This window comes from Amblyomma maculatum, chromosome 4 (assembly GCF_055883805.1).
Source record: "Amblyomma maculatum isolate TAMU_Amacu chromosome 4, ASM5588380v1, whole genome shotgun sequence".
In the NCBI taxonomy this organism is placed as follows: Eukaryota; Metazoa; Arthropoda; class Arachnida; order Ixodida; family Ixodidae; genus Amblyomma; species Amblyomma maculatum.
Genome location: NC_139347.1, coordinates 87,062,941 through 87,077,977, shown reverse-complemented (window position 1 = coordinate 87,077,977; position 15,037 = coordinate 87,062,941). Strand labels below are relative to the sequence as shown.

The 15,037-nt window shown below is 43.6% G+C and overlaps 1 protein-coding gene across 5 annotated transcripts in view; it reads left to right on the top strand.

Annotated features, from left to right (window-relative positions):
• The first annotated feature begins 685 nt into the window (after positions 1–685).
• Positions 686–15,037, top strand: part of pds5 (cohesin associated factor B pds5) — a 68,048-nt gene continuing 53,696 nt past the window's right edge. For 4 of the 5 annotated variants that reach the window (XM_084602096.1, XM_084602097.1, XM_084602098.1 and 1 more), the window contains exons 1-8: positions 686–890; positions 6,523–6,677; positions 6,733–6,930; positions 7,006–7,190; positions 11,132–11,258; positions 13,209–13,289; positions 13,367–13,507; positions 14,312–14,427. In XM_084602096.1, the coding sequence (XP_084458222.1) occupies positions 6,585–6,677; positions 6,733–6,930; positions 7,006–7,190; positions 11,132–11,258; positions 13,209–13,289; positions 13,367–13,507; positions 14,312–14,427 (941 nt within the window). In that variant the 5' untranslated portion in view covers positions 686–890; positions 6,523–6,584. The remainder of the gene's footprint in view (positions 891–6,522; positions 6,678–6,732; positions 6,931–7,005; positions 7,191–11,131; positions 11,259–13,208; positions 13,290–13,366; positions 13,508–14,311; positions 14,428–15,037) is intronic. The other variant, XM_084602100.1, reaches the window with a different exon arrangement.

Genomic DNA, 15,037 nt, shown 5'->3' with positions numbered 1-15,037 from the left:
CCCTATCGCTCACTTTGTATAAGCGGCATATATGAGTTTTAACCATATGCGTCATCAAGACAGTCCAGGTATGGTATCATGGTATACATGCCACACCTTCATGGAGGACATGAGGGTATACAATCAGATATAGCGCGGTGCGTGTTTACACCACAGATAAACTTTTGACACTCGTTTCTCCCTTTTTATTCCGCCCCCCCCCCCCCCCCCCCCCCGCCCTCCCATCATATATGTGGAGCACACTTCCCTCGGTCCACTCTCCTTCTAAACTGCTCAAGCCAAAGTCAAGTAACGTTATGAATGAAACGAACTTTACTTGGATATTGTAAATAATATCGAAACATCGCCGTCGGTGAAAACCAATACGGCGCATAAAGGAGGTGCGCAACAGCTCCGATGACACCATTTCCAAAGTTCCCTCAATGTGCCCAAATTATAATGCAGTTGGCACCTAGAAACTACGCCCGTAGCACAATAAAGAATCCAAGGTGGCACTAGCGACCGATATTTGTGAAAATGGCATGACGGGAAAGGGAATGACGGCACATCCAAAATCTAGTTTCAGGCATCCATGCACCTAAAGGAGGTGTTAATGCATTAATGCTTACGGGTATGCCTCATCTTGAGGCTAGGGGGCACTTGCATCGAGATTCCCCTTGGCGCTCTTGGCGCTGCCTTGGCGCTGCCATCTGTCGGTCTTCATCGACCGCATTGAAAGGCAACCATGGTTCCAGGAGCTTTGGCGCCATTGCGATTTAAAGAGTGTTTATGCGTGATTTATCCTTGGTGACGGAATGAAGTTGTTTTTGTAAGCATATGCGGGTGAATAGTGACAGACGTTATAAAAGAAATTATTGACCAGCAAGCATTGGAAGGACAACCAAGACCCTGTAAGTAGCGGGATGCAGGATCGCCGGCATCTATCGCGGCCATTGGCCTACTTGGTGAACGGTGGTTTAAGCCTAATGAGACAACTGCGAGCAACAACAAACAACACAGGCTTGTCGTCAGTGGTGGGGCAGAAAGAAGCGAGCTGGTCGGAAGCATGCTATTTCTGCAGTCCGTGTGTGCCCCACTTTAGAGTTGTTTGCCACGGTTAGAATCGGTTTCTTCCGGTTTTCGAAGTGGTGATCTCCGACATTTGATTTCGTGTATCCGAATTTTTTGCATAATGGACTTGGATTTCTTGGACATGGACTGCTTTTATTCCCGTCCCGAATGGCCCGGCGCATGGGAGCGCATTAGTGAGGTGCACAGTATGTCGAGTACTTGCGTCATCGAGTCACGGTTCTCTCGCCGCTGGCGATCGGAAGCCCTTGTAGCGCCCGCTCGAAGCGGCAGCTGCGGCATAACTGAACATGATCGAGATTCTTGCGCGGCACTAGTTTGCTTGCTAGAGAGCTTTCTATGTCACCGCTTCAGCTGGATATTGTCTCGACGTTTTCGCCGAATCTCGCTAGTTACAGGCTTTAGTTGTGGTCTTTGGCAGGATGGAGGGAGAGCGATTAGCAGGACTCCGCTCTAATGTGGCCACTACATGGTCAGTGATCACCTAAGTGCTTATATGAAGCATGTCACGTCAAACCGCTGAGCTCTTTAATGTGCTGAAAAGGCTAAGAGGTGACTTTTGGAGGCATCACCATTGTAGCCAATTTTAAGAATAAGTATTTTTATTTCAGAGGCCTACAACTTCCACAAGTAAGGTGACATATGTGTCGGTGGTTTTGGCTCTACTTTCCTGTAATTGTCATTCCTTAATCAGTGAGGAGTGGGAAGATTGGTGGTGTATCACTCACATGTTTTGTTTGTTTTTGTGATTGCGTTTTTCATTCTGTATGCTGCCAAGCCTGTAAGCAATAAATCATATGGTTGTTAGCGCTGCCATCTCCTCTGTTGTCCTGCTTCTGAGCACTCTTCGCCACTGTTATATATGAGAAAGCCTCGGTGTGTGCACCTCCGAGGGCTGTCCAGAAGCAATGTGTCTCATTATCTTTTTTCCTTTAATTCACATTGAGGATGGCAGCATGCCGTGTGCACAAATGCAGTTTTGTGATGCAGTACTTATCAGCTTCCCACAATTTTTGTTGACACTAAGTAAAAGCCACTTTCAATGCAATACAGGTGCACGTAGTCATCTCCGTATCTTTTTTTTGCCCCGTCGGGATGGCGCAGTGGTTATGGCGCTCGTCTGCTGTTCCCAAGGATGCGGGATCGAATCCCGGCCTCGGCAGCCGCTTTTCGATGGAGGCGAAAAGCAAGGCGCCCGTGTGCTGTGTGATGTCAGTGCACGTTAAAGAACCCCAAGTGGTCGAAATTTCCGTAGTCCTCCACTACTGCATCTCTCGTAGCCTGAGTCGTTTTGGGACGATAAAGCCACAAACCAAACCAAATTTCCACATTTATTACAGAATCTTGCTTTCATAACCTTAAAGCCTTGTTCATTGCAGTGTACTGCAGACAGGTTAGGGAAGCACTCCCCGCAAACTTACCGCCTCCCAAGTTTTCAAGTTTGTAGAAGTACAGGCACTGTGTTAAAACAAATGAGGCCTTTGAAGTTTCCCTTAAGGCACCAGAAGGTTATTTTTTGTGTGCCCACTATATGCTGTTCCCTGCATCATGTATACTACTGCCTTTTTACTCAAAGGTTACATACTGGGTACAGACAGAAACGTGATACGGTATGCCTCTACAAAAGCAAAAGCTGGTAAATTATGCATTACTTTCATAAGACTATATTGGAAAGTACCTTGCCAGCCTCCAGCTCTTGAGAGAGGCTGTTCGACAGCTGTTCAGGGCATGGATTAAGGGTTGCTTTGTAAATGCCCGCTATTAATCTGTCTTCAATCAGAACTTTTTGATTCGTCCTGAAATCTGGGATGTCTGTTAAGGGATTGCAGGGGTGGAATTGCTGCTCCCTTTGCTCCATTCTACTCCAAACTGCTTTTCCTGCTCTATCCTGCTCCAAACTGGCTGTCTCGAGGTTCTGTCATCAAATTTATCACAACACTGGAACAATGCCACAGCACCGGGGGCAAAGATATAATGCATCTTCCACTGGGCTTAATACAAATCAAATTTTTGTAAGGGAGGGAAGCATGGAGCATATAATAAATATTCGTTCTCAAGAAAATTTAGTATGAGCCACAGGCGATTGGAGGGAATTAATCGTGAAAAAAATGCACTCACTGTGCATGTGACATGGTACCTCCTCCCAGCCTTTTGAATCGCTGGTGCAGAAAGAAGCGACATCAGCAAGCGAAGCAGATAGCGCAAACTACTGTGAGCCGTTAGGAAACTTAGCGGACTGCAAAAAACTGGATGTGTTATTCTAATGGTTCTGCTGTCAAAAAAAGACTTCACCGTCGAGGCTCTTTATTAATGACAATCTTGTCAGGCCTGCAGCAGACAAAATCATGCTTGAAGCATTCTGCATTGGTATGCCAAAGGTGTCAGTCACTAGGAAGCCTCTCAGGAGTGTTGGAAAGATATACAGGGCCTAAAAATTAATATAAAGGGCGTTAAAAATTAGCCCGAACATTGCTCAAGCAAAGAATGATGACCTATTGGCAGGAGGCAGTGAAGTAAAAAAGCTGAAGGAGCACCTCATCAAGCTCTTGTGGCATTTAATGCAATAGCGTTAATGACCCCGTTGTGCATTGGGAGCAAAAATCACGTGCATGGCAGGTAGGAGTTGGCTAATGACAAGGCCATGCTCTGACTCGTTGTTAGGTTGCAGTACATGACTTGATTTAGTTGGCAGACGCTGCCCTTCGTCTCAGAGATGGGAGGGTTTGTTCGGAATCCACCCTTTTAGGGCCTTTTAGTCCCAAGGTGGACGCACTACCCATTGACTTGGTTACAGTGGGGCTTTATACCTATATCGACAGGTCTGTCATATAATATCGTAGTGTACAACTTTACACTGATGAATATGTGTGGTTTAATAGGGGCACAAATTAAAAGAGCAAAGTTAATTGGCAAAATATGGGAGAGGCCTTCGCCCAGCAGTGGGTATAGTCAGGCTGATGATGATGAGAAAAGTGCATGTACACAAGCTAGGGTCACAAAGGGAGTGGGTAAGCGGGAGTTATTAAATTGTCGCGTCATGCTCTTAAAGCTTTAACCGAAGTTTCCTGCTCCCCCCACCCTATCTTGTTGGGTGTAGGTGCCCACGAATCTGTTGAATGGGGAAGTTGTTGCACAAAACCAGCCACACGTTCAAGCTAGGGCTCGCATACTCAAGTGGCCACATGTTGTTGCATTTCAGCCAACTTGAGCACGGAGGAAAATTTACAAAGGTGACAATATTTAAAGCACAGGACGAGAGGCTGGCAGTTTTACATGTGGGGAAAAATGCTGTGGTGATGGCCAAGTGGTTTAATGCGGCAGCTAGTGAAGCATATCTGATTGCGCCGCCAGAAGTTCAAGTCCCATGCGAGGCTGTAGGTGCAGTAAGTTTCTATTTTCTGCACTGCTCCATCTGGTGGGTCCATGACGCCAACAGCACTGATGGACAGGATTTCACGACATAGGGGTTCTAATGCCCATGCATTAAAACTGTTGAACAGGTTATAAACTCATGCAACACAGGCGTGCATCAATGCTAGGTACATGAAATGGACTAATGTTGTTATACATTTTGCTTTTTACAATGGAGGTTTAGCACATCCAGGCTACCCTTAGTGTATTTTGTGCAGGTTCTAAAACCATGCATATTTTTTCCCCTTTGTTTTGAGAAAGGCTTTTTAATGACCCATTTTTATTTTCTTCTCTATTGGAGTGGTTGGTGATGTCGTCTAACATGTCACAGCTGTTTGAGCCGAGGGATGCCACAACTTTTTTTTTTTTTACACCAAAAACAAACTTTTAAGTAATTTTGGATGTGAATAGCATAATAACAATTTTGCCAAAATATAAGGAAAAACAGGTAATGTTCACGGGAGTCATTACATGGGATTAGATCACATGCTACCCATGTTTAGTTGCAAGGAGTTTTTGCTTTTTCTGCTAACAAATACGTGGGAGCAGGGATGGTCAGCCAGCAGTCAACGGTCTTTGCTCTATAGAAGGTGAAGGTCATTACAATGCACCTTTAGATGACTGTCTTGAAACATTATACACAAGTAATGTGTAGTTTATGTTGTTATTATCTTTGTGGAATATTAGTCGCTCCTGCCATGACTATAAAGGCTTGCTTGCACTTCCTTATGTAGCGTGGCTTTTGTTTTCTTGTTTGTTTCTTAATATTGAAACTGTTGTAGCCATGCTAAGTAAAAGGCCCCTGAGAATTTAATTTGTTGGCCATTTTAACTAGAAAGTATGATGTTTCCCTGGTGTTTGGTTGCCTGCGTTGTTTGTTCTTGGGAGGGCTCAACCAAGCATTCCAGCTTGGCTTCTTAAAAGCTCCTTGGCATTCCCGTAAGGCACTTTCGAAATTTTGTGGGAAAGGTTTTGTCTCTTCCAGCCCGTGAACCTTTTCTTCAGAAAGCAGCATGAAGCTCCACAGATATATAGAGACATGAAGGCTAGTTTGGGGCCTCTTAACAGTTTTGTTCAAGAACAAGCCAATATGCTGTAGATGTAAAAGCAGAGCGAGATGTATATTAGTTTTCGAGAAAGAGCTTCTCACACTGAGGAGCTCGTTAGAGCCTAAAAAGTGAAAAAAAAAAAAAAAAAAAGTAGCCTGGGAGAGACTGTCAAAAGGCCAGAGAGAGCAGTGGTACTTGAAAGGAGGAAAAATTGACATATTTTATCGGGTGAGAATTTCCTAATGACAATATAACTATGCAACTGAAGAAGCTGATTTATAGGCTGTTTAATAAGAGGTTAAAAAATTAAGCATGGTTATTGGTGCAGCAAGTTGCTTTCACATAGAGGGCTTACATTTCCTAGGCCATCTATTCGCAACCACTGGTCATGGAGTCGGCAATTCTTCACACTTTTGTTGTGGGTGTAATTGAGCGATGGGAAAACAAATATTCTATCTTCAATGCCAAATTTTTCTGTGATTAATGTCTTGCTGCGAACGAAGTCAGCAGAGCCACAAGAAAGGAAGCACAGCACTATGGGCCGATAGAAAGCAGGATCATAATGAATGAATATGTTAAGATCTAAGATGATAGAACCAGAAAAAATGAAAGGCATGCATGTACTCTACATCACACAGTGCACAGTCTCTAGTGCCTCAATTGTCTTGTTTCTTTTTGTAAGTGGCTATGCATATCCACTTTCACAATGTGCAAGCAGCTGTAGCTGGATACTAAATTTCCTCCTTTTGCATTACTGCATTGCATTTCATCATTGGGTTAATTTAGCATTACATGAGGTGTCTGTGATCTGCCTCATGCAGGCAGTGGGTGTTGTCGAAGACAGCATGTGGCATAGAGAGAAGCACGGTAAAACTGCGTGCAGGTTTTGAAACATTAAAATCCACATACCAAGCAAAGCCTGCTGGCAGAGCACATGCCTCTTTGCTTGAGAAGGAAAGAAGAATTTGCCAGCATGGTGATCTGGCTTTTTCAGGAAAGTGAGCAGGTTGTGGTGCCTTCCGGAAGATGGGCAAACCGCAGCATTAACGGAGGACGATGACATCCAATCCACCTAAAGTGACATACCCTCCGGGCATCAAGGCCATCTCGGATGACCTAAGCACAGATGACCTCGTTCGCCGGCTCAAGGCAAGTGGCTTTACACCTTTCGGCAGCAACAGCTTATATGCGTGCTTGTGTGCAGGAGTGTGCCCAGACATTCCAGAACTTGAGCCAGGACGAGGACAACAATGCGTACGTGCAGCTGGCTCTGCACTTGGCAAGTGAGGGCTTTCTCGGCCACAGCTCTAAGGATGTACGTCTTCTGGTGGCCTGCTGCATTGCTGATGTGTTCCGCGTCTTTGCCCCAGAGGCGCCGTACAAGGACCCCGAGCAACTCAAGGTGAGTGCCGCGCACTGTGCTATCGGGCCCTTGAAAGACAGGCCGCCAACACTGCTCGTACCTTCTTTCTCGCAGACCATCTTCCTATTCTTCATTGAGCAGCTGCGGGGATTGGAAGACCCCAAGGACCCAACATTTAAGCGCTACTTCTACCTTCTGGAGAACCTGGCCTGGGTCAAGTCCTTCAACATCTGCATAGAGCTGGAGGAGAACCAGACCATCTTTTGTCAGCTCTTCTCGCTCATCTTCACCATTGTCAAGTGGGTGGCACACTCCCACTGGGCTCTCACTGGGTAGTGGCCGTAGTGGACGCATGTGGAGATTGAGGCGTGTCTCCTCCTGCGCATTCTTTTTACGCTTGCTGTTTGCACTTCTTGCGTCGGGAACTTCATGGAGCCCTGAGATTTACTCAGAATTCTGAACATTTTCCTTGCTTTTTGCTAATTTTCATAAGCTCGAACGGGTTCCTCACTTGATCCAACATGGTGGTATATTTTAAGATTACTGGGTAGAGTCACACCTGCTTAAAATTTCACTCTGAACTCGTGCTTGTTTGTTGATTGTGGTAAACTCTAATAAGCTAGGCTCTCTTCTTACTGGCACGAAAAAATAAGCAAGAGACAGAAATAAATTGCTGTGGAAAAAATAAAATTGTGGAAAAAAACCTCATATTGTATGTGGGTTTCGCAGATGATGACAGTATGTTATCTCTCCCAGATACACATTATCTTCTGCTATAAAGCAAAATCTGAAAAATTTGTGTGTACTTAAACCTCATTTGCACGAAAACGACATACCTAAGTGGCTAGAAAACATAAGAAAATTGTGCACTCTGCACACTTCTATGCTTACGGAATTTTAGCCTAAATTAAAAGAAATTTTGCCAGATATGTTTTTCTTTCATCCAAAGTTGTTTATACCATGGAAAAAATGAGCTGCAGTGTTATTAAGTGGAATATTCTTTCTTGAGAGAGGAGAAAGAAGTGATAGCACTGGGCAGCACTTCCTAGGTGCATTGTGCAACTTGGTGATGTCTATCTCTATTTCTTACTTTGGAAAAGCACTCCTTACATAAAGATGCAAAATGTCTCTGTCGTTCTGTCCCGCAAGGGCTTAAAATGTAGTTGGTCTCAAGGACATCCTAAGAACAATGTTAGATGCTTTGAAAACAAGTGTAGATGCCATGCTACTAAGGCATATGCTTCTGCCACGATGGCTTATTGGTGTCTCAACCCCAGATATGTGCAACAGAACCCAATGTAAGCTCGGATTTTAATCTGGAAGGTGGAAAGCTGTGAGATTCATGATTATTTATCTCGAGAGTGGTCAGAAAAGCGAAATCACGCCGCTTTGTGCGCAGCAATCATTTCAGGGAGCAAGACCTATTTCATGGAGCGGCTGCTAAACTCCTCAAGTAACAGTTCAGTGCTGTTCAGATGCTGAATGAGCTAGCTGAAGCATGCCTTTACTAAAACCTCAGGTTTAAGTGTTCAGTGACCTGTGCCTTCAGTGACCTGGTGCCATCCTAACTAGCCACCTACAAGCCTACTCCAAAATAGCTCGAGGGATCAGTCGAACGATGCTGAAAACTGAATGGCCCACACAGTTGTGGGTCAGCGCTGTGCTCGTCCCTAGTCTTCCTTCTTCTTTTCTTTGGCTGCGTGCCTTTGCGCTGAGAACTATGTCCCTAAATTTGTCAACTAGTTTGCTGCACCACCTCAGTGTGGTAACGATTTTGGGAAAAAACCAGTACTTTTTTTCTGGATCGAACACACACTCGGTGGTACATTGAGCAATTACAGATGCCTGTTGAGTTTTTATACAATTTAGTATTATGGTAAAGGGCAGAGATGGGCTTGAACCAATAAAGTAGGGCACTTCAGGCGTGGTATCTAATAGTTTTTTCGATTGTAAATATCGAAGGAGGTGTTTGAAGCGGCATTAGAGTGGTTAAACTCTTATCAGGATGAACTTGAGGGCACCATGAAAATATATATTTGTCTTTTCAGAAGCTCGTCCTAAATGACAGCAGATAATATTAGTCTGTTTTCTGCTCTCTAATTTTGCATAAGATAATAAAACATGTAAATCACCTCATAGAGTTCGCTTACGACTGCTAAGTCATTTATGATTTAACTTCTTCTTGGTGTTGCTTTGGTTTCCGCAACCAATTAATGGCTTTGACATGTAAGAAGTTTGTACGTCATTTGAAGCGCGCGCACACACAAAAAAAGGGGCAACTCCATCACTGATACGTCTTTTGATCTTGTTCCGACTCTTGAAGCAGGCTGACTTAAGTGTTTTAATGAATTAAAACTGCACATCTGTGACAATATTGCGTTTCTTTTTTTTTTTTTTTTTTCATGTCTTCTTTGGTGTCACAGCCATTGTGCAGCTGTTGAAATAGAAATTGGGCAAAAACAAACAAAAAAGAACGGTTATAGTTATTTACCAATTGTTAAAAAATTCCGCAAGGTGATCCATGTAATGTCTAGCGCATTACTTGAAAGCAGAAAGCATGCAGTAAAGGTTGGAGTCGAGTATAGTCACCAACTATGCTGTCTAACTTCTTAAAGGAGTATAGACAGTGGAAATTTTGATTCTCGTTTTTTTTTTTGTTAGTGGTGCGTGAGACATTACAGTATATGGATCACCACGTTGTTTTCCTTTACGATGGTTACACAATTTATAATTAATTTTTTTATTCACCTTTTTCGGTTTTGGTTTCGACAGACGAGCAATGGCTGTGTCTAGGTCACGTGATAGATGAAAAAAGAGTGATCCAATTTCTGCTTCTCCATTTGTTGCGATTCATGCTATTGAAGCAGGCTGGCTTTAGTATTGCAATGAATTAAAACGACAAAAGAACGGTTCTGTCACCTTTCTTTCTTCCCTGTGTGACCTTGACTTAATTATTTAGCAGTCACAAGCAAATGTGATGAGTAATACATCCACAATAATTTCTTATGCAGCATTATAAAAAATGAGACGCGAATTCAAAATTTAGGTCTCGTAAGCAAAATTTCCTGAAAGCAATGTGTGAGAATATTGGGCATGTCCAAATATATATTATACACAAAATAACTATAGAATTGGCTTTCAGTGAGGGAATAATGTATATAGAGCATTTATTACACTGCACATGATTGAGCTCAAGAGTGAACAGTTGAAACAAGCTCACGTTATGCTGCTTGAAAACAATTATCTTAATTTTTTTATTTTTTTTCTCACATACTCTTACCAATGCCTAATTTGTTTTTGTCCAATTTTTGCTTTTATGTCTGGCTGAAAGCACATTAAAGGTGCCCCATTTTGGTAGCTCTGTGTGTCTCTTGCATTTTTTGCAGTGTAGCTTTCAACTATGGCTGTCAAGCACAGTGCGTGGAGCACCAACATCTGGCTGTCCCTTTGCTGTGCTAATGCACGTTGCAATTTGGTGGCAAAATTTTTGGAGCTTCCAGGTCAATGAGCAGATGCACACCACTCCTGTGCACCTCTTCGTCTGCCAAGTGCATTGCACCGGATGTGCGTGGAATTGTGAAAACTGGCCATGTCAGATCGCTTTGCAGTTGTAGCAAAAGTTGCGTGGTCAGATCAGGAACGAGGAACCAGAAGAAGGATTTAAGGTAATGGTAATGAGAAAACTTTATCTACAGTAATTGCAGGACAGTGAGAGTTAAAGATGAGATGATACTGACAAGCGAAGCAAATTCTTTTGACGAGAGCTTGGAACGCACTCTCCGAGCACCACTTTATTCACCTTGCAGGCAGGCTATCTGGGCCTTCGTCCTCTTATGGCATTTCAGCTGGGCTGCCGACAACATCCGCAGGTCGCCCACGCACCACAGCCCGAACACAGCAACTGAGCAACACCACAGGGTTCCTCGCTGCATGTGTCACAAATTTATGACGGCACTTGCACGGTGTATGAGGACAGGTCAGGCCACAATCCTAAGGCTGCAGTTTTTAAAGCGAAAGCCTTTAATGCCTCATCGTTGTTGACAGAAGGCTGTCAGCAGAGGTGTCACGCTTTCGAGAGCGAGTAAAAAATAAATTAATAAACCTTGTCTTCGCCGGGAATCAAACCTCCAAAGTGCCCTCTAGAATTTTTGTGTATGGTGTTGTATGACAGGCAAGCTTAGAATGGGTACTGCTTGAGGAGTGGAATAACTTCTTCCCTTTTTTTTTGTTGGCCATGCAGTGACAACCACTCTAGCAAAGTGAAGAACTTCATGCTGGACATGATGTGCCCACTCATCACAGAAGCTGACACGGTCTCCCAGGGACTGCTGGACATTGTTCTCAAGCAGATCATCGAGCCGTGCAAAGTGAGCCCATTTGCTTGCAAATACTTATTCATGATCAGCTGCTGCACACTTGCTCCTGAAGCCATTAGCCACAGCAGTGGTTGGGGTCAAACTGCGGAAGTACATGTCGTACCAGAATTAAGTATTGAAAACTCGCTTTCTGGACAATGGTCAGGGTTAAACTATACACAGCCCATGGGGGTACGTGTATTCTTTTTTTTTTTTTGCCTATGTCAATAAGGACATCAGTGCAAAAGTGCAAATGCACTAGGTGATTTTTTCCCCGGCTTCCTTCTTTACTGTGCCAAGATGCCTAGTCGACACACCTTACCATTTGCTCTATCTCACAGATCACTGTTAAGAAACTGTCTCTGCAGCTTGTGCTATGCTGAAAACTACATTAGACAGCTACCACCTGACAAAATACATATACTATGTACTAACAGTGCCATTACGACATGGTGTGATGCCGCATGTTTCAAAAACTGCTAGGCGCTTCAAGTAGCACTGCAAGAGTTTTTTTTTACATTTGGCAACCAATATTGGATTCGGCAGGACCCATCCATAAACTTGTCTGATTATAATTGAACAGTCCGAAAAATTTGCAAACTTCAAGAATATAACTCCGCTGCAAAAAAATGGACTTCGGTAGTTGTGAACTTTGCTGTTCTTTGAGCTCTGCTTCGCAAAAGTATTCAATTGTATTTCAGCCAGAGTTAGGCTTTTGGCATGTCTTGGTGTACCGATGTGACAGTGGTTGCTACATTGCAGCCACTGCTGAGAAGATTTTCATTCGAGGACCAGGTGCTAGAATTTCACCTGATATGCTGTTGCTGATACAGTCAAATCTCGTTACTACGAACACCACATTAATGAATCTAATTAATGAATTTTTTAAGAATCGCCAGCAGATTTTTAGTGTTTTCAATGTAAAACTATTTCAGAATTACGAATTTCAATATAGCGGATATTTTATTTAACGTACATATATTTTTTCTATAATCTAGCAACATCAGCATTTTGAATTTGGCTAAAATTGATAACGCCGCAGCTCGCAACTCTCGCGTTAAACAGAAACCGCCGATTCTGCGTGTATAGTCTGGGCTGCAGCTATCATCATCAGCATATCAGCCAGCCGGCCTAGCCACTTGCCTTTTTTATTCCTGTGTTGTGTGTTGTTCGGCAGTCGGTCGTTCGTGCCAGTCGCGTGTGCACGACGTTTCTAGTTTTTTTTTTTTTTTTTTTTTTTGTCGCGGATTATCTTGTTGTGAAGTTTGTGCAAGATCTGACGATGGTTGCTGCCAGTGAAGTGCCAAGAAGATAGGAAAGCAGCTTTCACTACAAGAAATCGACGTAGGGAGAAAGCGAATCGGTCTCTGCTAGCATTGTGCCACCGATCGTCGCGATTATTTTGAAAGATCGAGACAAGGTTTTCAAACTTCAGGAGCACTGAAGATGAGGTCATATAGAAGTGTGATGTTTTTTGCACATGGGCAAAGTCCGTACCTTCATCGCTTGGTGCAGTGACGCACCCGATGAGGTGTTGTGCAAAGTGGAAAATGTATGTGCTGTAGTGGTTTAATGTAGTGTGTGGTCGTGTTTGCTGCACATGGCAGAAGAATATAACTGATTTCTTCAAATAAATCAGCTTTGAAGTTAGTGCAACATTTTCATTTGAGGTTTTGCTTGTCTGCACACTCGTGCCTACTTCCAAGGTACGTCATTTTAATATCTAGGCTTAACCACTGGCTTATAATCGCAGATTTTTTATCAAACAATATTTCAAGGTAACTAATTATTTTTTGCGTGATTCATATATCGAGATTTAACTGTGTGCAGGTCTTTGTTTACCCTTTGGAAGTACAGTCCACTGCAAAGTCTAAATATATGTTTCATGTGGTTAGGACGTTACTTGCTATCTTTACGAGCCCAAACGTATGCCTGCAGCCAGTGCTTGCGAACCCTTTGCAGACGCAGAACAAGAATGCGTACAACCTGGCAAAGGATGTCCTGAAGCGGACTCTTAACACCATTGAGCCGTACATCCAGTCGGTAGGTGTTCGAAAGCTTTGTTGTGTGGAGGCTGGCTGAGCTTGAGTGTGCGTCTCATTCACCGTTGATGCCTGCAGTTCTTCAACAACGCGCTGGTCCTGGGCCGGACGTCCAACAGCTGCGTGGCCCCGCAGCTGTATGAGCTCATTTACGAGCTCAACATCCTCTGTCCCAGCATGCTCATCGCAGTGTTACCTCAGCTTGAATTCAAGCTCAAGGCAAGTGTGCTTCAGCAGGGACCCTATCAGCTTTTTACGGATACACCTTTTTGTACAGCTTTCTTTTTCCTTTTGAGTCTGAGCTACCTTTGTGGTGCCAGTCACAACATTGTTACGGAAAGACTGATTGACATGCGCCAAGAAGTGGTTGTGTCACGTAGGGTTGGGTTGACTGGTGTGCCCCAGCCTATCGTACACTGAAACGCAAGGCTAAGTCTCCTTTTTTTTTGTGTCAGAACATCCAAATCTTTTGTAACATCTGAGTTCGCTAAATTTTGCTTTCTTAAAAATGTAAAATACGCTGAGTATTGATAAATTTTCTCCTAAAGTGATCGGTAACTGACAGCTGACTGCAATATTGGAGGAGCAGGTATTTTTAATTTTAATTTGACTGAAAATTGTATAAAACGAGCGAGAGTGCCACCTTGTATGGAAACCTTTCTGTCATTGGTGTCTTACTCACATACCAGATCTCATTCAAATATTATTGATTCTATATTGTTAAAGAATCCTTGGAAGGAGGTTTAGAAAGTGGCTGTCGAATGCATGTAGACCAAATGCCAATGAGCATGCGTGCATGTGGCATACAAGCCCTTAGAAACTAGCCAATAATTTGCAAGCAATTTTTAAAATTCCCATTCCTGCACCTCGCGGCGTTCATTGGTGGCATTAGTTCACACACATTCCGCCTTTGAACATTTTAAGCACGCGATGCCAGAAGTGAGGGGCTGTCACTGAAAACAACGAAGAAAGCCATGCATCCTAACTGCCGTGCTGTGTGTGCCTTTGTCGTCCTGTGCGCAGTGTAACGATGAGCAGGAGCGGCTGAATGTGACCAAGCTGTTGGCGCGCATGTTCTCCGACAAGAACTCGGACCTGGCCTCGCACAACCCTCCCCTGTGGAACTGCTTTCTTGGCAGGTAGGCCTAGCGTTGCTTTACACGTGCCGCCCTCTTCTGCCGCTGACTCATTGCGATGCCGCAAATTAACAGTGCAATCCACCTACAACGTAATTGAGAAAACAGGAAAATCCAATCTTTATAACTGATTATCCTTATATCTGGAACGGCAAAAAAAGAAACACCCACCTATTTTAGCATGCATGCAGTCACATTTGCCGGCGATGATTGAGTTGGGTCGAACAAAGCGGGCCATCGCGTGGATTTGGCGTGGGCTGGAAAATGTTTACTTGCTGTTAGTCCAGGAGAAACTTTGAAAGTAAACTTTGCCACACATTGCAAGCTTAGACTGTTCTCATCAGCATGTGCATAACAGTATCGTGTAACATAATATTTTATAGTTGACTCGTAATTTAATGTGTCACAAAATCCTGGACGATGTTAAGTAACATTTTGCTATCAATCAATCAGGCCAACTGCAGCTAAATTTTACTTTGGCTGCAATGCCTGTAATGGGATTGGTCAATCCTAAAACTAGTCGTAACAAGGTTTTAGGCTCCTTGCGAAAGTAGCTTTGCAGTTACTACATTTTAACGCTGTGTAGAAGAGAACTGTCCTCAAGTCAGGCCCA